Source organism: Mustelus asterias, chromosome 7, assembly GCF_964213995.1.
Source record: "Mustelus asterias chromosome 7, sMusAst1.hap1.1, whole genome shotgun sequence".
Lineage (NCBI taxonomy): Eukaryota > Metazoa > Chordata > Chondrichthyes > Carcharhiniformes > Triakidae > Mustelus > Mustelus asterias.
The window spans coordinates 58,883,546-58,909,025 of record NC_135807.1 but is presented as its reverse complement, the minus strand read 5'-3'; the positions used below and the strand labels follow the sequence as shown (position 1 = coordinate 58,909,025).

Sequence of the window (25,480 nt, the reverse complement as noted above, 5' to 3'; positions counted from 1 at the left end):
CAACTCACAAAGTTCTTATATTGTTCAGTGATATCAAGCCTGAAATATCTCCATCCAGTTCAGATGATAGTTAATCCTTTCAGAGGCTCAGCTAAACCAGATTTGGTTTCCTTGACTGAAATCCTTCAGCTGATAGTTTGTAGAAAACAAGTTTTTTTTTAAAAGTTCCCACTCACTTCACTGATTCTTATTCTCTCACAGTTACTGAAAGTCTGATTAGGCAACGAGCAGAACATAATGACTGCGAGATCTTTTCACTGGAAGAAATTTCTTTACACCAGCAAGAAATCGAGAGAATTGAACACATTGACAAGTGGTGCAGAGATCTGAAAATTGTCTACTTTCAAAATAACTTGATTCCTAAGATTGGTAAGTTCCCTCAAATTTGCTGAAAATGTATAATGGTGAGTATTTTTTTATTTGGCAATGTTAAGTAAACTTGCCAGTTGCAAGGGAGTTTAACCATCATTTCAAATTAACATGATAAATTCACTCAGACTTTCTCTGGAAAGAACAGTTATTTAAATACAGGATACAGGTTCTGAAACTATACTATTGCCTGAATAGATCATGTTTGAGTATTTCTAGAAACAAATACGAAATGGCTGCAACATCTGTTTTATTGAGAAACCTGCTTTCATAGAACATAGAACATTACAGCACAGAACAGGCCCTTCGGCCCACGATGTTGCACCGACCAGTTAAAAAAAAAAACTGTGACCCTCCAACCTAAACCAATTTCTTTTCGTCCATGAACCTATCTACGGATCTCTTAAACGCCCCCAAACTAGGCGCATTTACTACTGATGCTGGCAGGGCATTCCAATCCCTCACCACCCTCTGGGTAAAGAACCTACCCCTGACATCGGTTCTATAACTACCCCCCCTCAATTTAAAGCCATGCCCCCTCGTGCTGGATTTCTCCATCAGAGGAAAAAGGCTATCACTATCCACCCTATCTAAACCTCTAATCATCTTATATGTTTCAATAAGATCCCCTCTTAGCCGCCGCCTTTCCAGCGAAAACAATCCCAAATCCCTCAGCCTCTCCTCATAGGATCTCCCCTCCATACCAGGCAACATCCTGGTAAACCTCCTCTGCACCCTCTCCAAAGCCTCCACATCCTTCCTGTAATGTGGGGACCAGAACTGCACACAGTACTCCAAGTGCGGCCGCACCAGAGTTGTGTACAGTTGCAACATAACGCTACGACTCCTAAATTCAATCCCCCTACCAATAAACGCCAAGACACCATATGCCTTCTTAACAACCTTATCTACTTGATTCCCAACTTTCAGGGATCTATGCACACATACACCTAGATCCCTCTGCTCCTCCACACTATTCAAAGTCCTCCCGTTAGCCCTATACTCAACACATCTGTTATTCCTACCAAAGTGAATTACCTCACACTTCACCGCATTAAACTCCATCCGCCACCTCTCGGCCCAACTTTGCAACCTGTCTAAGTCTTCCTGCAAACTACGACACCCTTCCTCACTGTCTACCACACCACCGACTTTGGTGTCATCAGCAAATTTGCTAATCCACCCAACTATACCCTCATCCAGATCATTAATAAATATTACAAACAGCAGTGGCCCCAAAACAGATCCCTGAGGTACACCACTTGTAACCGCACTCCATGATGAATATTTACTATCAACCACCACCCTCTGTTTCCTATCCGCTAGCCACTTCCTGATCCAATTTCCTAGATCACCCCCAATCCCATACATCTGCATTTTCTGCAGAAGCCTACCATGGTGAACCTTATCAAACGCCTTACTAAAATCCATATATACCACGTCCACTGCCTTGCCCCCATCCACCTCCTTGGTCACTTTCTCAAAAAACTCAATAAGGTTAGTAAGGCACGACCTACCTGCCACAAAACCATGCTGACTATCACCTATCAATTCATTACTCTCCAAATAACTATAAATCCTATCCCTTATAATTTTTTCCAACATCTTGCCGACAACAGAAGTGAGACTCACCGGTCTATAATTCCCGGGGAAGTCTCTGTTCCCCTTCTTAAACAATGGGACAACATTCGCTAACCTCCAATCTTCTGGTACTATACCAGAGGCCAACGACGACCTGAAGATCAGAGCCAGAGGCTCTGCAATCACTTCTCTTGCCTCCCAGAGAATCCTTGGATAAATCCCATCCGGACCAGGGGATTTATCTATTTTCAGACCCTCCAGAATATCCTGCACATCCTCCTTATCAACTGTAATACTGTCTATTCTACTCCCTTGCAACCCAGTGTCCTCCTCAGCTATATTCATGTCCCCTTGCGTGAACACCGAAGAGAAATATTGGTTCAATGCTTCACCAATCTCCTCCGGTTCCACACATAACTTCCCTCTGCCATCTATAACTGGCCCTAAACTTGCCCTAACCAACCTTCTGTTCTTGACATACCTATATACCATATTTGCTTTCAGGCAAATTATTTTTGACAATGGCCACATACAGACAAGATCACATTGTACTTAAAAATGCAGGCATGGAAAAGCATGCCCTTTGTACGAGGAAACAAAGGACTGCCTTGAACATCATCTACGGTTCTTTGACAGGCTAGTGTTCATATGTTGCTGTGGTAGTTATTTTTTAAAACATTCTTAGTGAAGACTTAGCATTAAAGTCTATACATCCTATCAGCTATGATAGTCTGGCATATGTTGGGGATGAATGAAATGAAAAGGAAATTAATAATAATGCAAAAAAATAAGTATTTATACAAATTATTCTGAAAAGGAAAAATTTGCAGGACTTTGGATAAAGATAAGGGAATGGCACCAAGTGAATTGCTTCCTCAGAGAGCCAGCACAAATATGATGCTAGAACCATTCTATAACTTTAAGGGTGGGCTTTTTAATTGTTTCTTATAGATCTGAGGGTTACAGCTCCTCTGGCGGCTGGATCATATGTAAAAAACATAAGACACTGATGTAGGAGTAAATCTTTCAAGTCTGCTTTTTTAGTTTTAAGTTTATTAATTATTAGTCACAAGTAAGGTTTACATTAACACTGCAATGAAGTTACTGTGAAATTCCCCTAGTCGCCGCAGTCCGGCGCCTGTTCGGGTCAATGCACCTAATCAGCACGTCTTTCAGAATATGGGAGGAAACCGGAGCACCCAGAGGAAGCCCACGCAGACACTGGAAAAACGTGCAAACTCCACACAGACAGTGACTCAAGCCGGGAATCGAACCTGGGTACCTGGCGCTGTGAAGCAGTAGTGCTAACCACTGTTCCACTGTGCTGCTCAACTAGTAAATAAGATATTAAATAATATTTTAAAACTATGGGGTGGCACAGTGGTTAGCACTGCTGCCTCACAGCACCAGAGACCCGGGTTCAATTCCAGCCTCCGGTGACTGTGGAGTTTGCACGTTCTCCTCGTGTTTGCGTGGGTTTCTTCCAGATACTCAAATTTCCTCCCACAGTCCAAAGATCTGTAGGTAAATTAGTTCCCTTAATTCCTTTGGTACCTGACCTATTGATCACTATTTTGGATATACTCAAGAAATTGTCACTCACTTCTCTGTTGCAAAGTAACAGAATGCGATTCTACATTCGCTTGTTTGTAACGCACTAGAAAGTAATCAACTCTTTCCACTGGAATCAGTGGCTGTGATAATTTAGAAAGAAAAAATCTGAGTTTACAGAGTGCTTGTCACAACCTCAGAGTATCCCAAAACACTTACCACCAATGTTTTGAAGTGTACTTACTTATAACATGACAGTCAATCTGTACACAGCACAAATAAAATAAATAATCAGTTCAACTATTTCTGGGTGGTGGTTGAAGAATGAATATAGGTCTGGACCCTGGAAGATCTCCCTTTTGCTTTGTATGTTGTACAACTGACAGATCCTCTGTTTAACCTGGCACCTGAAAGATGTCAGGCCCAGTCCTCCCATTTTGAGTGTTTCCTGCTGGCGCTGGCAGCATCTTTCAGGTGGTATTCACCCACCTGAGAAACACTAATAAGCTCATTTAGAGCGACTGGCTCTCCAGCCCCCTTGTTCAGAGACCGGGCTGCCATTTTAAGGGGTAATTTTCTTCCAAACGATTGTGGTTTGCAAAAGAGGAAGTGAAACCACAAGCTGCCAATCAGGCTTAGATTTTGTCAACAGTGCAGTCAGGATCAATGGGGTACTCGAGGTGCATTCAACTATGAAGGAAGATGAGCATAAACACAGGTGGGCTGGAGGATGATAGAAATCTATTGAGCTGTCATTGGAAGTCTTTTTCAAGGCATTGCATGTTGAATTTGTTAGAGAGCAAAGGATTCCATTGGAATGAAGAGCTGGTATCTATCCCATCCATCCTTCCCTTCCGCACTTCAAAACCCACACAAACACCACCCCTTCCCTAAGGTGACCAATCGCTTCCTCCCAATGCCCCTGACTTATGAGTCCTGGATCCAATGGAGTCTTTGTCCTGGGCCTGTTTGCAGTCCCAGCAGTACCCATAACTGGCTGCCAGAACTGCAATAGCTGCTTGCCAAGTGATCAAAGAACAGTACAGCACAGGAACAGGCCCTTCAGCCCTCCAAGCCTGCGCCGATCACGTTTTCCTAGCTAGGCCAACCGCTTATATCCCTTTATTCCCCGTTTGTTCATATGTCTATCCAGATAAACCTTAAATGCGGCTAATGTATCTGCCTCAACCACCTGACTTGGCAGTGCATCCCAGGCCCCCACCATCCTCTGTGTAAAAAAAAAACTTCCCCAGTACATCTCCACTGAACTTTTCCCCTCTTATCTTGAACTTGTGCCCCATTGTGATTTCTGCCCTGGGAAAAAGCTTCCAATTGTTCACCCTATCTATGCAGCTCATAATTTTATAAACTTCTATCCGGGGTCGCCATTCACCCTCCATCTATCCAGGGAGAACAATCCCAGTTTATTCAATCTCTCCTCATAGCTAATACCCTCCATACCAGGCAACATCCTGGTAAACCTTTTCTGTACTCTCTCCAAAGCCTCCACGTCCTTCTGGTCGTGTGGTGACCAGAATTGGACACAGTATTCCAAATATGGCCGAACCAACGTTTTATACAACTGTAACTTAATTTGCCAACTTTTATACTCTATGCCCCATCCGATGAAGGCAAGCATGCCATATGCTTTCTTCACCACCTTTTCCACCTGGGCTGCCACTTTTAAGGATATGTGGACCTGTGCTCCTAGATCTCTCTGTGCCTATGTTAGAAACATAGAAACATAGAAAAACTACAGCACAAAACAGGCCCTTCAGCCCCACAAGTTGTGCCGAACATATCCCTATCTTTTAGGTCTACCTATAACCCTTCATCCTATTAAGTCCCATGTACTCCTGATGGCTCTGCCATTTATTTTATAGCTTCCACCTGAATTGGATCTACCAAAATGCATCACCTCGCATTTGTCTGGATTAAATTCCATCTGCCATTTCTCTGCTCAATTTCCCAACCTATCTATATCCTGCTGTATTCTCTGACAATCTTCATTGCTACCCACAACTCTGCCAATCTTAGTATTATCCGCAAACTTGCTAATCAAAGCAGCTACGTTTTCTTCCAAGTCATTACAAACAGCAGAGGTCCCAGAACTGATCCCTGCGGAACACCACTAGTTACAGACCTCCATTCAGAAAAACACCCTTCCACTGCTACCCTGTCTGCTATGGTCAAGCCAGTTCTGAATCCATCTAGCTAGTTCACCCCTGATCCCATGAGATTTACCCTTTTGCACCAGTCTGCCATGAGGGACCTTGTCAAATGTTTTACTAAAGTCCATGTCGACATCATCCACGGCCCTTCCCTCGTCAATCATTTTTGTCACCACCTCAAAAAACTCAATTAAATTAGTGAGACATGAAGGCGGGACTTCCTTCCTGTGAGGGACTGAAGTCCCACACTTTCCTTGATGTTGCCACCTTGCAGCATGTTATTGTGAATTGTTTTTTATAGTTGGGGTTTAGTGGGGGGGGCGGTGAACTGTACCCACCCTCCCCCACCCCATAAAATCCAGTCCTTGGTGTCTGAGGCTGATTTTCAGTTGGAGACGGGGATAAGTCCGGGAGCAATCATTTTAATTGATTAAGTAATGCAAGATGCATCACCCAAGCCAGTGTGATTTTGAAATGATATTTTCTCAGTTTGAAAATAGAGCTTCACAGGTGAGGTAACATCGTTGAGGCAAATTATGTGTTTAGTGTAAAGATGTATTTATCAGTGCAGATAGCAGTATGCAGAACTTTGAAACGGTGTTTAGAAAAAAAATCTGCCAGTAATGTAAGGATTAATACAATATAACCTTAAACACATATTAACTCGCAAAAACTCGCAGCATTAAAGAAAGAAGTTACGCCATGAATGTTGGTCAAAGGAAGGGAGAATTTTAGAACCATTCCTTCCAGGACTATATTTTCTTTTAAAATTTGAAACAACATTGTATTACTTGGACACTTGTTTTTTAAATGGTCATAAGTTCACGTGTGGACTGGGAGCAGGCATGCTTTTCCAGGAAATTACCTGATCAGCATGGTACTTAAGGAGGAGAGCTATTTGCTTATGTGAATAGTGATTACTTTAATGACTGGGGGATAAAAAAACTGTTTCAAAGGCAAAGACTAGTGATTTACTGGAAATCAACTGACAGAGATAAGCTTTAAGTTTTGAAGTTGTTTTTTCAACTCAGTTGGGAATTGACTGAGAAGAGGGAAAACTGCTTAGCACACACTCTCTTTGCCTCGCTTGAAATGGTGGTTATCAGTATCCAGCTAGGAATTCTCATCTCAGTGAAACTATCTGGCTTTGGAATCACAAGAGGCTAAAGACAAGAAGGATTGATCTGACTATATTCTCCTCCACACTGAAGCGCCATTGGTGAGAACCACTGACATCTACTGGGACTAGATCAACTTGCACCCCTGTCGTAACAAGAGATAACAATACAGTGAATGTCTGCTTAAATGAACTGAAAAGTACAGTAACAAATATCTTCCTGGCTCACCTCATCCTACCCTTCATAAACTTAAGGTAATCCAAAATATTGCTGCCTTCACTTGGACCAGGTCTCATTCGCCTCTCACCTCTGTGCTCATTCTTGTTGACTACTTATTTTCAATCCAGGCTAGCCACTTCTAAAGGAGATGCAGAAACAAAGAGACCTGGAATGTATCTACACTAATTTTAAAGGTGGCAGGGCAGGTTGAGAAAGCAGTTAAAAAGTCATGTGGAATTCTGGATTTTATAAATGAAGGGATAGAGTACAAAAGCAACTCAACTGAAATATTTGTCCTATTCTGGCATTGCACTTCAGAAAAATATGAAGGCTTTAGAGAAGATGCGATAAAGATTTATGAGAACGATTCCAGGGATGAAGGACTTCAAACATGTAGGTAGACTGCAGAAACTGGGGTTGTTCTTGTGACAGAGAAGACTGAGATGAGATTGGATCAATGTGGAAAGAGGGAAACTGAAGGGTCAAAAACTAGAGAAAACATATTTAAAGTGGTTGGGAAAAGAACCAAAGTCAGAATGAGGAAAATGCTTTTACATAGTGAGTAGGTTTGATCTGAGTGCCTGAGAGTGTTACAGAGGTAGATACAATTGTGACTTTCAGAAGAGATTGAATAAGTACCTTACGAGACTAGCTGGGTTGCTCTTGCATAGAGTGGGCACAGACACAGCAAGCCAAATTGCTTACTTCTAAGCTGTAATCATTTTAAAATTTGATAAACCCCCCTGAATTTCTACCATTCTCCTTTAAAATGCTTCTTAAAACCTACATCTGACCAAGCTTTTGATTAACTGCCCTTGTATTGCCTCGAGGCAAGATCACTGTTTAATTTTGGGATATTTTATAATGCTAAAAGTGCTATCTAAATATGTGTTATTGTTACTGTACAACCACACTTTTCTGATTATGTCTGAACTTAGAAGATCACCAAGTCACATCTGGTTAGTACTTAGCTGCAGTTCTACCTGGCAGTACTAAGTGTTGTAAACTTTTCTTGCCACCAGAGGGTGAACGTTTATGTGCAAATTTACAATTTATTTTGAGCCATTTATAACTGGTTTGAAGGAATTTGTGGCAACCTTGCTGATTGAGTCAATTTTACTTTAGGTTTCTACTCCAGTTTATCTTTTTTTTCCTTCTTTTAGCTTGTTGATTTTTAAAAATTCATTCAATGGATGCAGTCTTTACTGGCTTTTATTGCCCATCCCTAATTGCCCTTGAGAAGATGGTGGTGAGCTGCCTTCTTGAACCATTACAGTTCATGTGGTGTAAGTACACCTACTGTGCTGCTAGGGAGGCAATTCCAGGATTTTGACCCAGTGACAGTGAAGGAACGGCAATACATTTCTAAGTTAGGATGGTGAGTGGCTTGGAGAGGAACTTCAAGATGGTTGTGTTCTCAGGTATCTGTTGCTCTTGTCCTAGATAATAGTGATTGTGGGTTTGGAAAGTGCTATCTAAGGCACTTTGGTGAGTCCCTACAGTGCATCTTGTAGATGGTACACACTGTTGCTTCTGTATGTCAGTGGTGGAGGGAACCAATGAAGGGATGCCAATCAAACAGCCTGCTTTGTCCTGGATGGTGTTGAGTTTCTTGAGTGATGCTCACTCATCCAGCAAGGGGAGAGTCACACTCCTGACTTATGACGGCTTTGGAGAGCCAGGAAGTCAGATACTCACTGAACAATTCCTAGTGCCTGACCTGCTCTTCCAGACATGGTCTTTATATGGCTTGTCCAGTTCAGTTTCTGGTCAACGGTAACCTCCAGGGTTGATAGTGGGGAATTCAGTGATGGTAATGCCATTAAACGACAATATCCAGGCTTGGCTGACAAGTGGCAAATAACATTTATGCCACACAAGTGCCTGGCAATGACCACCTCCAACAGGAGAACAGAATAACACAAGAAATGGAGGCAGGAGTAGGCTACCAGGCCCTTCAAGTCTGCCCCGCCATTCAATATGATCACCAAGCCCTTCACGCCTGTTCCGCCATTCAATAAAATCATGGCTGATCTATGCCGGCCTCAAATTATTTTCTTTGCCAGTTCCCCATACCCCTCTATTCCTTGGTCTTGATACAGGCCTTGCTGCATTTAGACATGGACTGTTTAAGTATCTGAGGAGTTGCAAATGATGCTGAACATTGCACAGTCATCAGCGAACATCCCTAACTTGTAACCTTATGATGGAAGGAAGGTCATTGGTGAAGCAACTGAAGATGGTTGTGCCGAGGACACTACCCTGAGGGACTCCTGCAGTAATATCCTGGAGCTGAGCCTCCAGTGAGTTGTTTAATTGTCCACCACCATTAATGACTGTATTTGGCAGGACTGCAGAGCTTGGATCTGAGCCATTTCACTTGCTGCTTATGCTGTTTGGCATACAAGTAGTCTTGTGTTGTAGCTTCACCAGGTTGACACCTCATTTTTATGTAATCCAGGTTTTGCTCCTGGCTTGCTCTTCTGCACTCTTAATCCCCTGCCTTGGTGGTAATGGCCATGAAGTTGCAGATTGTGATTGAATACAATTCTGCAACTGCTGATGGCTCACAGTGCCTCATGGATGCCCAGTTTTTAAATCTATCCCATTGAGCACGGTGACAGTGGCACACAAGACAAAGGAGGGTATCCCTAACGTGAAAACTGGACTTGTCTCCACAAGGACTGTGCTGTGGTTACCCTACTGAAACTGTCATGGACAGTTGCATCTGCGGCAGACGGATTGTTGAGGGTGAGGTTGAATATGTTCTTCCCTCCTGTTGGTTCCCTCACCACCTGCTGCAGACCCAGTCAGTCAGCCCAGTCAGTCGTGGTGCTACCTAATGGACATTGAAGTCCCCGACCCAGAGTATATTCTGCACCTCTGCCATCCTCAGTGCTTCCTCCAAGTGGTGTTCAACATGAAGGAGTACTGATTCACCAGCTGAGGGGGTGGTCCATGAAAGTCAGCAGGAGGTTCCCTTGCCCATGTTTGACCTGATGCCATGAGATTACATGAGAACTAGAGTTGGTGTTGAGGACTCCCATGGCAACTTCCTCCTGTCTGTACACCCTGTGCTGCCACCTCTGCTGGGTCTATTCTGCCCGTGTGATAGGACATACTCAGGAATGGTGGCGATGGTGCCTGGGACATTTGTCTGTAAGGTATGATTCCGTGAGTATGACTATGTCAGGCTGTTGCTTGATTCGTCTGTGAGACAGCTCTCCCAATTTTGGCACAAGCCCGGAGATGTTAATAAGGAGGACTTTACAGGGACAAATTATGTTCGTACCATTGATGTGTAGGTATAGGATTTTGTTGATGGCTAAGACTTTCTTATTTGCTTGTCCCACGCCAACAAAATATTCCAATTGAATTCTGAATTCTTGGATTTTGGTCTCCCCTAGAGACAAAATAAAAGTTTTACTTAATTATTGTATTATTCAACAAAATAAATTTTTAAAATTTTTGTTCCACTATTTGTTCATTTTTTTGCCACTAGAGGATGATTGTATCTTTTACTCAACAGTTTCTGCTGGTTTCTATTGTGTACTCATCACACTTTGAATCTGTGACAGGCGACGGTCTTGATTACAAATAAATAACATTCCAGTTGTGGGCTAGCATTGCTAAAATTATGATATAACTAACAATCTGGTAGTTGTTGTCATGCAAATCTTACATCATTTTACCCTCTGAGAATGGTGTGGAGTGTTGGAAGGATTACAGGCTGAATAACAACCTCTTGAATGTTGTTTGGAATGCCCCTTCCAGAGTCAGCAGTGCTGGAGTGGGACTTGAACCTGGGGCTTTCTAGCTCAGAGGCAGGAGTACTACAAACTGAGCCACAAGACTGCCATCTGACAGTACAAAGATGTAATTAATATATTACAATTTAAAATAATAAATATTACATTACTAATGAATTAAATAAGTGGACAACAAGATGTCAAATGGAGTATAATATGGGGAAGTGTGAGGTTATTACTTTTAATGGTAAGAATAGAAAAGCAGAATCACAGAATACTACAGTGCAGGAGAGGCCCTACGGCCCATTGAGTCTGCACCGACACATGAAAGGTCCTGACCTGCCCACCTAATTCCACTTGCCAGCACTTGGCCTATAGCCTTGACTGTTATGGTGTGCCAAGTACTCATCCAGGATGTGAGGCATCCCACCTCTACCACCCTCCCAGGTTGTGCAATCCATACTGTCACTACCCTCTGGAGAAAAAAGTTTTTTCTCAAATCCCCACCAAACCTCTCACCTCACTTTCAACTTGTGTTCCCTTGTAACTGACCCTCCAACTAAGGGGAACAGCTGCTCCCTATCCACTCTGTCCATGCCCCTCATAATCTTTAACACCTCAATCAGGTCACCTCTCAGGCTTCTGTGCTCCAGCAAAAACAACCCAAGCCTATCCAACTTCACCTTATAACTTAAATGTTCCATCCCAGGCAACATCCTGGTGAATCTCCTCTGCATTTCTTCCAATGTGATTACATCCTTCCTATAATGTGGCAACCAGAACTGCCCATATTTAAAAAAATAAATAAAACTTATAAATAAATAGTAATGCTCAGAGGGACTTGGGTGTACTTGTACAAGGAACACAGAAAGTTAGCAAGGAGTTGGAGCAAGCAATTTGGAAAGAAAATGGCATGTTGTCCTTTAACACAGAGGGATTGAAATGCAAACAAAAAAGGAAATCTGCAGTTGTACAGCGCTTTGGTGAGACCACACCTGGAGTGCTGTGAGCATTAAGGACGGACATATTGTACTGGAGGCTGTACAATAAATGGGTCTTGACAGGATAGATACTGAAAGGTGTTTACCTGTTTGGGTAATCTAGAACACGGGGACCCAGTCTCAGGACAAGTCGTGAATAATTTGGGACTGCGATGAGGAAAAATTTCTTCACTCATGGGTTTGTGAACCTTTGAAATGGGGTGGTGGATGGCGCATTGTTGAATATCTTCAAGACTGAGGTAAACAGATTTTTGGTGTCTCAGGGAATCAAGGGATATGGGTAATGGGCAGGAAAGTGGAGTTAAGGCTGAAGATCAGCCATGATAGTATTGAATGATGGAGCAGGCTCACGGGCCATATGATCTATCCCGCTCCTATTCCTGTTCTTATGTAGAAGAATCAGAAAATCCATGTTGTTATTGATATCACCAGTTTTCTTGTATTTTTATGGCAAAAAATGAGGCAGCAATAGCAACTGCCTAAAAACCAACAGATTAAAATTGTACCAGAAGCAACCTTTCCCTCCACTAGAAAAAAAATCACCACTCTATTTTAATGAGAGTTCAAATATTTTAAAATAGATGTTCATGCAGTGAATACGAGTTGCCTGGAAATGACAGGCCATTACATTTTTCTTCAGCAACCTATTAGTGCCGTTTACTGTTGAGTTTCATCATTGGTAGAAATCAATAAAATAAATATTTAAGAAAAAAACCATCATGCAACGATTTTGGGATTATGAATCCCATTATCCACTAACTGAGCCAGCTAAGCCGTGTAGGAACTCGCTCCAGCAAGTCCTTCCAATTTGTTCACTGTATTTAGAATCATAGAATCCCTACAGTACAGAGGGAGGCCATTTGGCTCATCGAGCCTGCATTGACAACAATCCCATCCTATCTTCATAACCCCACATATTTACCCTGCTAACCCCCGAAACTAGGGTTAATTTAGGATGGCCAATCAACCTAACCCACATCTTTGGACTGTGGTAGGAAACCGGAGCACACAGAGGAAACCCATGCAGACACGGGGAGAATGTGCAACTCCACACACAATAACCCAAGCTGGCAGTCGAACCCCATCCCTGTCACTGTGAGGCAGCAGTGCTAACCACTGTGCCACCATGCCGCCCTTATTTATAAGTGATTAAAGTTGTTATTTGTAAAATTCTGGTAGTATCCAAACATTCAGCTCTCCAGCCTGTACCATCATTCAGTTAGATCATGGCTAATCTGTAACTTAACTTCATTCATCCAATTTAGCTTCATATCCTTTAATATTCTTTTGTTAGCAAAAATCTATCATCTCAGATTTTAAAATTATTAATTAAGCTAGAATCTAGTGCTTTTTGTAGTTTCATGCTTCTACTATCCTTTATGTGAAAAATTGTTTCTAGACTTCTCTGCTGAATGGTCTGCTTTTAATGTCTTCTCGTGGTGGAGGGTATCTAGAACAAGAATAAAATTTTCTCTCTCAACTCTATCACATCTTTCAATACAGTACCCCAAAAACCTCAATCAAATCACTCTTCAACATTGATATTTCAGGGGAAGTGAGCCTAATTTATGAATCTCTCCACATAAGTTAATTCTTGGAGCCCTGGGAATATTGTGCTGAATTTGTACTGAATCTCTTCAAAGGTCAATATATCCATTCTATGGTGCAGTGTGAAGAGCTTTACTCCACACATGGGTCTCACCAGGGCTTTGTATCACTGGGCCAACACTACCTCTCCATTCATATTTTAGCCTTCCAGGTGTTGACGTAGATTTTGCAGCCAGCACTGAACAAATGACCCAAGTTGTTCCATTCACTTACCCTTGTCCACAGACCTTCTGTGGACTTTTGCACTGTGACTAGGGCGCAGTGGTTAGCACTGCTGCTTCACAGCTCCAGGGTCCCGGGTTCAATCCCCGGCTCGGGTCACTGTCTGTGTGGAGTTTGCACATTCTCCTCGTGTCTGCGTGGGTTTCCTCCGGGTGCTCCGGTTTCCTCCCACAGTCCAAAGATGTGCGGGTTAGGTTGATTGGCCAGGTTAAAAATTGCCCCTTAGAATCCTAAAATGCGTAGGTTAGAGAGATTAGCGGGTAAATATGTGGGGGTAGGGTCTGGGTGGGATTGTGGTCGGTGCAGACTCGATGGGCCGAATGGCCTCCTTCTGCACTGTAGGGTTTCTATGATTTCTATGACTTGCAGTACTCAGAGAGTGAAATTGGAGTGATGTCCTACACATGAAATCTGGAACTTGTGGAAACAGGGCAAGTGGCATTCTGTCCTCCATCAATCAGATTGAAGAATCTTACTGAGACAGGTAGGGCATGATTTTTGTTCGTGGGTCTAGATCCCACCGTTGAGATGTAAAAAGGTTTGAGAATCCAGAAATGTTGGTCGTGGGATCCAGAATAGATTTTAGAGATGGCCGCCTCAAGGATACCATCCAATTAAGGGTAGATGCAGGCTTCTGAGCCTGGAGGACCAATTGGACGCCATTCAGCATTGAAAAGAATGTCAACCCCTCCATCTGTATATAGAGAAATACAAGGAATCCTCCATTCCTATTTGCTGGCTTAAATGGAGGCATATAAAAATGACCAAATGGGATAGGGGCATCAGATAGAAGGGGGAACGCCCTCCATGGTGTGGGGTACTGCCTTGATTGCAGTCAATTATGAGCATGTGCCTTACCCATTGAATGGACCATCCAGCTCCAATGACTGCCCAGCCTGCTGTGGGAGCCTGCCACCATTTCACAGCCTGTTGGCTCAACAGGTATCCTGTATGCCACCTGTAAAATCCAATTCTCATCATCCTGCCTCCTGCACAATCCTGTAAAAGTGAGAAACTGCTATGGAGCCATCCAATAGGATGTTCTTCCTATTTTTGCCCACACCCCGCTATTCATCCTTGCCCGACTCTAGACCAACCTTGAGTCAGAGTCTTCACACTTTTAAAAACAGAAATTCAACATCAGATTGGTTGTTTGGCGTGAGTTAAAACTCAGCAGATCATTAGAAGTATACTTATACTTTAATGGACAAGCCCCATTTTTTTCTGGTGACTTTAGTGGTTATCTAGTGGGTAAGCACCGCAAATTCACAGCCTTTATTTATTTGAATTATTTGAGTCTCTCGAAATACTATTAGAGTGAATCCTGGAGGAGCAAGACAACACAACACTGTTAGCTTTACCTTTTCTCTATTGCAAAAGCTGGGCCATAATAACTATCATTCCAGGGGCCTGATGAAATACGTTTCAGTTTCAAGTTTGTGTTGGCCCAATTGACTGTCCTTATTTTTTTGAAGAGGTTTCATTTGTTTTACAGAAAATGTTGGCAGACTGAAAAAGCTGGAATACCTTAATCTGGCATTGAACAACATTGAACGCATAGAAAATTTAGAAGGTAAATTGATCCTGAAATATATTCAAGTACTTCTCATTTACGGAATTGTATACCTGAAAATCTAAAAAATCATAACAAAGCACTGCATAAAATATTTTACCTGATATCTTTTGCCAAACATCTTAAATCTGTGACCTCTGGTTACTGATCCTGTGCCACTCTAAACAGTTTCCCTTTATTTACTTTTGCTAAAACCTTTCAGGATTTTGAATACCATTATCAAATTTCATAACATTTTCTGTTCTAAGAAGGACGACCAAATTTCTTAATCTAGCCACATAACTGAATTTTTTCTCCTATGGTATCATTCTAGTAAATCCCTTCTGCACTCTCTCTGAGGCCTTGATACCCTTTCTAAAGTACCCAGACTGCCCACAATATTCTAGTTTCACCTAACCAGTGCTTTTTGTACTCTATGACTCTATCTATAAAGCCAAAGATGCTGTATACCTTCACAACTTGTCCAGTCTTCCTCAAAGACTTGTGTAAGTACACCCACAGATTTACACTACATTGTACGATGTAGTTTTAAATTTTCCATCCTCCCTTCTCCCAAAATGAATCACTTCATGCTTGTCTGTGTTACACTTAACCTTCCGTGTGTCTGGCATTTCATCTGTCTGTCTGTGTCCTCAGTAAGAAGTTTAACAACACCAGGTTAAAGTCCAACAGGTTTATTTGGTAGCAAAAGCCACAAGCTTTCGGAGCCTTAAGCCCCTTCTTCAAGTGAGTGGGAATTCTGTTCACAAACCCTGGTGTTGTTAAACTTCTTACTGTGTTTACCCCAGTCCAATGCCGGCATCTCCACGTCTGTGTCCTCACATGTCTATTATTATCCTCCTCACTGTTTATGACGTTTTCAAGTTTCAGATCATTTGCAAACTTTGAATTTATATCCTGCCTGTTGAGTTCAGACCATTAATATATATCAAAAAGAGCAATTTTATTTATTCATTCGTGGAATTTAAACATTACTGGCAAGAATTAGATATATTGCCCATCCCTCATATCCCTCCTGGAGGCGCTGTTGAGTCATTTTCTTGAACTTCTGCAATCCATTTGATGTAGGTACACCCACAATGCTGTTGGAGACAGAGTTCCAGAATTTTGACCCAGAGATAGTGAAGCAATGGTAATATGTTTCCTAGTCAGGATGAGTGTGACTTGGAGGGGAACTTACATGTGGTTCCCCTGTACCCGCTACCCTTGTCCTTAAGGTGATAGAAGTTGCAAATTTGGAAGGTGCTGTCGAAGGAGTCTTTGACAAACTGCTGCAGTGCATCTTATAGATGGTACACACTGCTGCCACTGTGTGCCTGTGGTCAAGGGAGTGAATGTTTATTTAAGGTGATTGATGAGGTGCCAGTCAAGCAGGCACTGGATGAGATGCCAGCCACGCATGCATAGTCCTCCTGGATCAACCTTCTTGGGTGGTGTTAGAATTGCACCCATCCCATTTACCTGGATGGGTGCAATTCTAACACCACCCAAGAAGGTTGATCCAGGACTCTTGTGTCTTTGATTTGCTCTTGAATCCATAGAATCCCTACGGTGCAGAGGAGGACATTCGGCCCTTCAGGTCTGCACCGACCATAATCCCACCCTGGCCCTATTCCCATACACCACATATTTACCCTACTAATCCCCCTGACACTAGGGTCAATTTAGCATGGCCAATTGACCTAACCCACATATCTTAGGACTGTGGGAGGAAACTGGAGCACCCGGAGGAAACCCACGTAGATACGGGGAGAATGTGCAAACTCCACACAGACAGTGACCCAAGGCCGGAATTGAACCCGGGTCCCAGACACTGTGAGGCAGCAGTGCTAACCACTGTACCACCGTGCCGCCCTTTAGTCTTTATGTCACTGATCCAGTCAAGTTTCTGATCACCCCCAGGATGTTAATGATGGATGGATTCAGCGATGGTAATGCCATTGAATGTCAAGGAGAGATGAGTAGGTTCTCTCTAGTTGGTGATTGTCGTTACCTGGCACTTGTGTGACCCAAATATTACTTGCCGTTTATCAGCCGAAGCCTGATTATTGTCTGGGTTTCCTGCATGCAGGCCTGGATTGCTTCAGAATCTGAAGAGTTGAGAATGATATTGGACACTATAATCATCAGTGAACATTCCCATTTCTAACTTTACAAGGAGGGTGATTGATGAACTAGCCGAAGATGATTGGGCCTCATATATTGCCCAGAGGAATTCCTGTAGCGAGGTCCTGGCACTAAGGTGATTGGCTCCTGACACCACCACCCTCTTCTTTTGTGTTAGGTGCTTCCATCTTTTTAAAAAATTTTTTTTATTAGTCACAAGTAAGGCTTACGTTAACTCTGCAATGAAGTTACTGTGAAATTCCCCTAGTCGACACACTCCAGTGCATGTTCGGGTCAATGCACCCAACCAGCACGTCTTTCAGACTGTGGGAGGAAACCGGAGCACTCAGTCCTCCAGCCAGTGAAGAGTTGTCCCTCTTATACCCAATTCTTCAATTTTACGAGCATCCCTTAATGCCATACTGGATAATTTGTTGTAATGAAAGCAGAAAATGCTGGATAAACTCAGCAAGTCTGGCAGTACCTGTGGAGAGAGAAAGGCAATTAACATTTCAACTCCATAAGACCCTTCCACAGATTTACTGCCTTGATTTCAAGGGCAGTCACTTTCACCTCACCTCTGGATTTCAGCTCTATGGTCAATGTTTGGACCAACGCTGTAATGAGGTCTGGAGCAAGTTGGTCCTGGCAGAACCCGAACTTAGCATTAGGGAGCATTTTCCGGTGAGTAATTGGTGATGCGTTCCAGTACTATTTCCATTTGCCAATGATTCAATGTCGACAGATAAGGGTCTTCATTGGTTGGATTGGATTTATTCAATCTAATGTTGAGGGTGGTAAATCTTTGGAATTCGCTGCTCCAGAGGTTTGTGGAAGCTCAATCATTGAACATACTCAAGAAGGAAATCAATAGATTTCTGGAGACTAATGGCATCAAGGGATATGGGGATAGCATGGGAAGGTGACATTCAAGTTAATGATTAACCGTGATCTAATTGAATAGTGGAGTTGGTTTGATGGGCTGAATGGCCTACTCTTGTTCCTATATCCTGCTCTTTGTGGACTGGGCATACTGGCACTTTTCCACATTGTTGGGTAGATTCAATTTTTGTAGCTGTACTGTAAAGCTTGCCTAGGGGCATGGCTATTTATTCCATTTAATATTTTTACCAGAAGCCTCCATTTAAAAGAAAACATGAAAACCTCAAGAACAAGTCTATCATATTCTCTGAATGTGATATTATTTCCCCTTCCTTCTTTGACAGGTTGTGAGTTTTTGAAAAAACTTGACCTTACAGTCAACTTTGTGGGTGAACTGACGAGCGTGGAGTCACTCAAACATAATGTTCACCTACGAGAGCTTTTTCTGGTTGGAAACCCCTGCAGTGAGTTTGGTGGTTACAGGAAGTTTGTGATTGCTACACTACCACAGCTCAAGGTTAGGAGATCATTGTCTAACAACAAATGTTGGTACTCTAAAGTCCATTTGTACTAATGTTTTGATTACCATTCATGGCCTATGTGAAGGATTCTTTAATTTGCGTCAGGGCTGGATGTGATTGGAAGTGAGATGTTTTATAATTGCATGCATATGGTAATAGATGATTTATGATTTGTGAAATTGTGTTTCCTTCAAGCAGTTAAACTGTGAAATTGGAGAGGGTTGTAGATATCCACAGAACTATGCGATTGAATTATTTGGTTTTAACAGCTTAACTGACTTGTGTTAGATAAACCATACAGTATATTGGTTTTGTCATCAACACTATGTAAAAGTACTATGTAAGCATAGAATCATACAGGTTGGAAGGATGCCATTCAGTACCCTGTCTGTACCACAAAGAGCAAGATAATTAGGTCCACTCCAATGTTTATAACCTCATAAGGTATAGGAGTAGAATTAGGCCATTCGGCCCATTGAGTCTGCTCTGCCATTCGATCATGGCCGATATGGTCCTCACCCCCATATTCCTGCCTCCTCCTCATAACCCTTCAACACATTACCAATTAAAATGTCCAGAAGATACTTCCCTAAAACAGCCAATTCCTTATGATATATGACATTTGCAGAGCAAATGAAGAGAACATTGATTCCAGAGATGAGGAGTTTGTTGTATGAATAACACAAATTTCCTTAAATTTGTTCACTGTCCCAGCGTCCACCACTCTTTGGGGTAGCAAGTTCCACAGATTCACAACCCTTTGGGAGAAGTAGTTTCTCCTCAACTCTGTTTTAAATTTGTTACCTCTTATCCTAAGACAATGGCCTCTCATCCTAGAATGCCCCACAAGAGGAAGCATCTGCTCCACCTCAACTTTATCCATACCCTTTATCATCTTATATACCTCAATTTAATCTCCCCTCATTCTTCTAAATTTCAGAGAGCATAGGCCTAAACTGTTCAATCTCTCTTCATTGAACATTGATGTTCATGTAAGAGGTTGAGAGACCAGACAATCAATCTCAGACGAGGAGATACTTGATGCAGTGCTATCTGGAGATTTTTCAAGCGACAAAAGTTACACTTAACAAATGAAAGCAGTTGACATCCTACTTTAGATGGTTCTTGCTTCCCACTGACTTCGGACAGCATACACGGCCCATGCATTGCACCTCATATGTTGAGCATAGATTTTTAACGTCTTTCCTTCTTTGAGAATTGTCCTTTTTCACTTGTACCAAATATTTCTGTGATGTGACAGTCCTTTCAATAATAGACTTAAGATTTAGAGAGATTAGGTGCATGAGCGACTGGATTGTACTGCCACTTTTAAAGTCTCTGGGTGGAATTCTCCCCAAAAAATTCGAAGTGTTCAATTTGTGGGAAAATTGGAATAATTCACGCTTTTATTTCAGTGGAAGTTCACACTAGAATCTCCTACTGCAGAGGCCACCAGTGCAAACGTCATTAGACTTCAGGAGGCAGGGCCTATTCCTACCCAGGAGGCTGAAACCAGCAGGTCTCTGCGCATGCGCAGTGGCCCCGAACTGTCAGCCTCCCGTTTGCTGACCAGCTCAATCGCTGACCGTTCCCGGCACCGCCGCCCCCCCCCCACCCCCCCCCACCTTCTAGGCTGACACCCCGCCCCCCCAGCCCACCCCAATCGCTGGCTTCCCTCCTGCCCTGACTGCTCCTAATGGCAGAGTGGCAGCAGGACTCCCCCACCCCCACCAATTGCCCCCTTGACGCTGCCCCATGCCTGAAGGGCAGTGCAAAGGTGCCCCCTGGGCATTGGCACCTTGCCCTTTGGGAGGCTGTTAGCCTCTCTTTATTGAAGAAAGCTGAATATCCTAGATGGAGTGCAGTTAAGGTCCACTAGACTGATTCCTGGGATGGCAGGATTGTCGTATGAGGAGAGATTGGGTCGACTGGAATTTAGAAAAATGAGAGCAGATCTCACTGAAACATATAAAATTCTGATAGGGGTGGACAGACTAGATGCATGGATGATGTTTCCTCTGGCTGAGGGATCTAGAATAAGGGATCACAGTCTCAGGATACAGGTAGGCCGTTTAGGGCAGCACAGTGGTTAGCTCTGCTGCCTCACAGTGCCAGGGACCTGGATTCAATTCCAGCCTTGAGAGTGTAGAGTTTGCACGTTCTCCCATGTCCACATGGGTTTCCTCCATGTGCTCCAGTTTCCTCCCACAGTCCAAAGATGTGCAGGTTAGGTGAATTGGCCATGCTAAATTGCCCCTTAGTGTCCAAGGATTTGTAGGTTAGGTGGTTTAGCTGTGGTAAATGCCTTGGGGTTACAGGGAGAAGGTGGGAGGCGTGTCTGGATAAGATACTATTTGAAGAGTCGGTGCAGACTCAATGGGCCAAATAGCCTTTTGCGTTATAGGAATTCTATAATTCTGTGACTGAGATGAGAAATTTCTTCACTCGGTATGATGAATCTGGATTTTTCTACCACAGAAGGCTGTGGAGGTCAAATCACTGAATATACTTAAGAAGGAAATAGATTTCAAGTATCTAAAGGTGTATGGGGGAAGTGCTGAAGTATGAAGTTGAGATAGAGGATCAACCATGATCATGATGAATGACAGAGCAGATTCGAAGAACCGAACAGCCTTCTCCCATTCCTATTTTCTATGTTTCTGCCCCTTCTACGTTTGGCCATGGCACACGTTGCTGACCAATTCCTTGGTTAACCATTCGTTCTCAGTTATATTCAGATACGACTTCCACAGTCGGGTAGACCTTTACCTCAGTGTAAAACCTTGTTTCCTCTCCTCCTGCCTGGTGCATGTTGCGCTCCTGACCTTGTCCCTGTTCTCTGATGAAGGTTTCTTACACCAGCATGTCTCTATGGGACGAATGTGTGGAGATGCCGGCTCCATTTTGCAGCCTCTTCTCCACAATGCGCACTATTCCCTTTTCTAGCGCGCACTCCTTCCACTCGCCTAGATGCCCAAATCATGAGGGACAAAAATATCTGTCCTTCTGAGGCCGCAGCACCCCCTCCACCTCCCCACCTCCCTTCCCCCTTCAAAACCCTTGGTGTCAGCCGCACAGCTGTAATACAATTTGTGGAAGTTCTGAGGCACTTGGTTAAATGTTGTAAAACCAAGGAGGTACTTAACGTCTCCAAAGACCTTTTCGGCCTTTTGCTCAAATGTGTAAATCCCATGAGTCATGTTTCGGAAAGCTGGGTAACAAATATTTCTTCTAACTGAAGGCAGCCGCTGTGTCTGTAAACTGCTCGTTTATAAATAAGTTCCACTCCCCTGTTTTCCACACCGCAACCAAACCCAACCCCCTTTCTCCCACTACACTGAAAATGTTGCTCAGTGCCAGGTTCAGACAGTGGGGCGTGGGGGTGGGGAGGGGGGTATCTTCCAGAATCAGACTTCAGCACAATCTTGGCTAAGGCACACAGCCCTTTCATCATCACAAAGAGAGATACTTTACCAAATGCAGATAATGTCGCAATTTCCTCTGACACAATTTGATTGCTGTTGCTAGAACTTACACATTTACAAAAACAATAATTATGACTCCGATTGTGGTTTATGACCATTATTGTTACCTCTTGGACTGCAGTCATTAGATGGAAAAGAAATCACACGTTCTGACCAGATCCAGGCACTGCAGGATTATCCAGGAGTACGGCATCAAGTTGTAGAGCAAGAGCAGGCTTACATCCTGAAACGAACCATGGAAAAAGAAGCATTGCAGAAGAATTTAGAAGAGAAAGGGAATAATAAGTAAGTTGAAAATAAAAAGCAAAATCCTCACTTTGATGCAATGTGCTGTATTGAAACCAATACCCCATGTGTGTGGAACAGTATTTGTTAGCATTTTTAGGAAGAGAGTTTGTGATTTTTGATAAAATCAGTGTAATATTTAGTACTATATCGTAAAATCATACAGCACAAAGGAAAGCCATCTGTGCCTGTACTGGCTCTTGGAATCAGTCACACTCAGTTGCTCTTATTCCAAATGTCCAGAAATTTTCCCCATTCAAGTATTTATCCAATTCCCTTTTGAAAGTTATTACAACTGCTTCCACCATGCTTTCAGCAGTGCAGACCATAACAACTTGCTGTGTAAGAATTTTTCCCTCGTGTCATCTCTTTTTCTTTTGCCAGTTACCATAAATCTATGTTGGCTGGTTACCAAGCCTTCTGCACTGGAAACAGTTTCTCCTTGCTTACACTTTCAAAACCTTTCATGATTTTGAACACCTCTATTAAATCTCCCGGATCGAAGGAGAACAACTCCAGTTCCTTTATTCTCTCCAAGTAACTGGCCATTTTTACCCTAGTACCATTCTATTAATTCACCTATGCAACTTCTCTGAAACTTTGGCATCCTTCCTAAAGTGTGGTTCTCATAATTGGCCTAACTTGTGCATTATAAACATTTTGCATCAAGTCCTCCTCTATTTATAAATCTAACTGGTGGATTTTGAGTTCAATAAAAAATATCTGGAATTGAGGATCTAATGATGACCATGAAGTCATTGTTGATTGTCGGAAAAACCCATCTAGCTCACTGATGTCCTTTAGGGAAGGAAATCTGCCGTTCTCATCTGGTCTGGCCTATATGTGACTCCAGAGCCACAACAATGTGGTTGACTCTCAACTGCCCTCCAAGGGCAACTAGGGATGGGCAATAAATGCTGGCCAGCCAGCAATGCCCATATCCCACGAATGCATAAAGAAATCCATATGTCTTTTAAAAGCTTTTTAACTTGCCCAGGTCTCTCTGTATTTGCACCTTTAAAAATTGTGCCATTTTGATTATGTCATCTGTCCTCATTTTTTTTGTGCTAAAATGAATAATTTCACGCTCTAGCTGTTAAATTTCATCTGCCATGTTTTTACCCACTTCCTCATGTGTTTATATACTTCCCTTCATTGTTTTCCACATTTCTCAGTTTCATGTTCTCTACAAACTTTGAAATTATGTCCAATATACTCAAGTTCAGGTCAGGAATATAATGAAGATAATTCTCGTCAGTTATTTTTCTCAAATTTTAAATCTACTCATGCATTTTAAATCCTTTATCCCGTGAAGTGGTCCCAATGTTGACCATTGGGGGCTACCAATGCATACTTCCCCCCCAGACTATAAACAACCATAACTTTCTGCTTAACATGCCTTAGTAGTTAATCATTTATTCATACAGCCACGATTGTTTAACCCCAAAGGCTTCAATTTTGCTAATGGGTCTATTATGTGGTATTGTATATAAGAGACATTAATTGCACTGTCTTCATCAACTCTCTCTTATTTCATCAAAGAACTCAATCTAGTTAGTCAAACACAATCCGCCTTTAACAATTTATTTATTTATGGATCATATTTTTACCTGTGCTATTTAATTTTGATTATTGTCACTAAGAATTGCCCCATAACAGACTGGCCTTAGATTACTGAGTTTATCCCTCTCCCCTTTTTGAACAGGGTTGTAGTATCTGCAGTCTTCCAGTCAGCTGGCATCACCCTATATCTAAGGCGAATGTGAAGCTTGGCCCCAAATTGCAACAATTTCCGCCCTTATGTCTCTTAGTCACCTAGGATGCATGAAATCTGGACCAGATGACTTTCCTACTTTGAACATTGTCAACATTTTAATTCCCTCCTCTTTGTCTATCTTTATACTCTTCCTTTACTGTAACATTGACAGCATCCAAAAGCATACCTTTGGTACTTCGGGGACGCCCTCCATCTCTACAAGAAGATTTCATTTCGGTCGCTATCTGGTACAGCTTTCCTTTGACTACCATTTTATTCTTTATATGTTTATAAAACACTTTTGGGTTCTTTTGCTTCACTCTACTTCCTTTTCATTTTGAAGTGTGTCCTCTTTGAAGGCCTCACAATGCTGATTTACCAATTTAATTGGAAATCTTTGATTAAAATCCACCTGGGCCAGATCCCTTTCCAACTCACTGAAATGAACAGTTAAGTATTTTTACATTTGATTCTTTTTCTTTTCCTTTTCTATTTTAAGAATAGGCATTAATGAGCAGTGGCACCCTTTGTACAAATTCAAGAACAAAGTCATGTTCTAACATTGGAAACAATCCCTCTGAGCTGCACGGCCTCATGGCAATCTAACAGTCGGTGTAGGCTCTGCACAAGTTGACAGCTTTAAATTACTACATATGCTTGGCTGCACAAATACAATTAAATGGGCCATATACTTAAATTACCTGCAACTCCAAAAATAAGAAGTAAATCTGAATTATAGATTGAATCAGAGAATTTTTGTTGCCTTTGTTGGACTTTTTCCAGATCTCATTTAACTTGTTTTAGTGAATCCTTTCAGAAGTGTTGTGAGAAAGGTGGAAGAGATTATATTCAACACGCATTTGGAGATTCTGTTTGCCCACTTATTGTCAAATGATGTTAAAATAGGAAGTGTGAGGAAAAAGTACTTAGAAAAGGTAGAAAGGTGGAAATCTCCAACTGGTTGATTCTTCGGTAACTATATATTATTGCGTGACACTGAAATGTACATTTTGAGAAGATTTTAATCTTGATTCTTGGCCTGTGGTCCATGTCCCATTCCATAGCCTGAACACAAAAATCAAGGCTGACACTGACATTACATTGAGGCCCCATCTGCCTGCTTGGGTGGTGTAAAATATCCCAGGGCTCTATCTTGTGGAAGAGCAAGGGACTTATCTCTGGCGTCCTGGTCAATATTTATCCCTGAAACAACCTCACAAAAAGTAAATGATATTAATATCACGATATATGGGGAATTTGCTCAGTGCAGATTGGCTGGTGGG

The 25,480-nt window shown here is 42.4% G+C and overlaps 1 protein-coding gene across 4 annotated transcripts in view; it reads left to right on the top strand.

Moving 5' to 3' along the window:
• dnaaf11 (dynein axonemal assembly factor 11) overlaps positions 1-25,480 on the top strand; it is a 63,293-nt gene that overhangs the window by 458 nt on the left and 37,355 nt on the right. For 2 of the 4 annotated variants that reach the window (XM_078217059.1, XM_078217061.1), the window contains exons 2-7: positions 202-369; positions 15,085-15,162; positions 18,495-18,667; positions 22,278-22,441; positions 24,370-24,445; positions 24,541-24,646. In XM_078217059.1, coding sequence (XP_078073185.1) covers positions 202-369; positions 15,085-15,162; positions 18,495-18,667; positions 22,278-22,441; positions 24,370-24,445; positions 24,541-24,646 — 765 coding nt within the window. The remainder of the gene's footprint in view (positions 1-201; positions 370-15,084; positions 15,163-18,494; positions 18,668-22,277; positions 22,442-24,369; positions 24,446-24,540; positions 24,647-25,480) is intronic. The other 2 variants (XM_078217062.1, XM_078217063.1) reach the window with 1 other exon arrangement.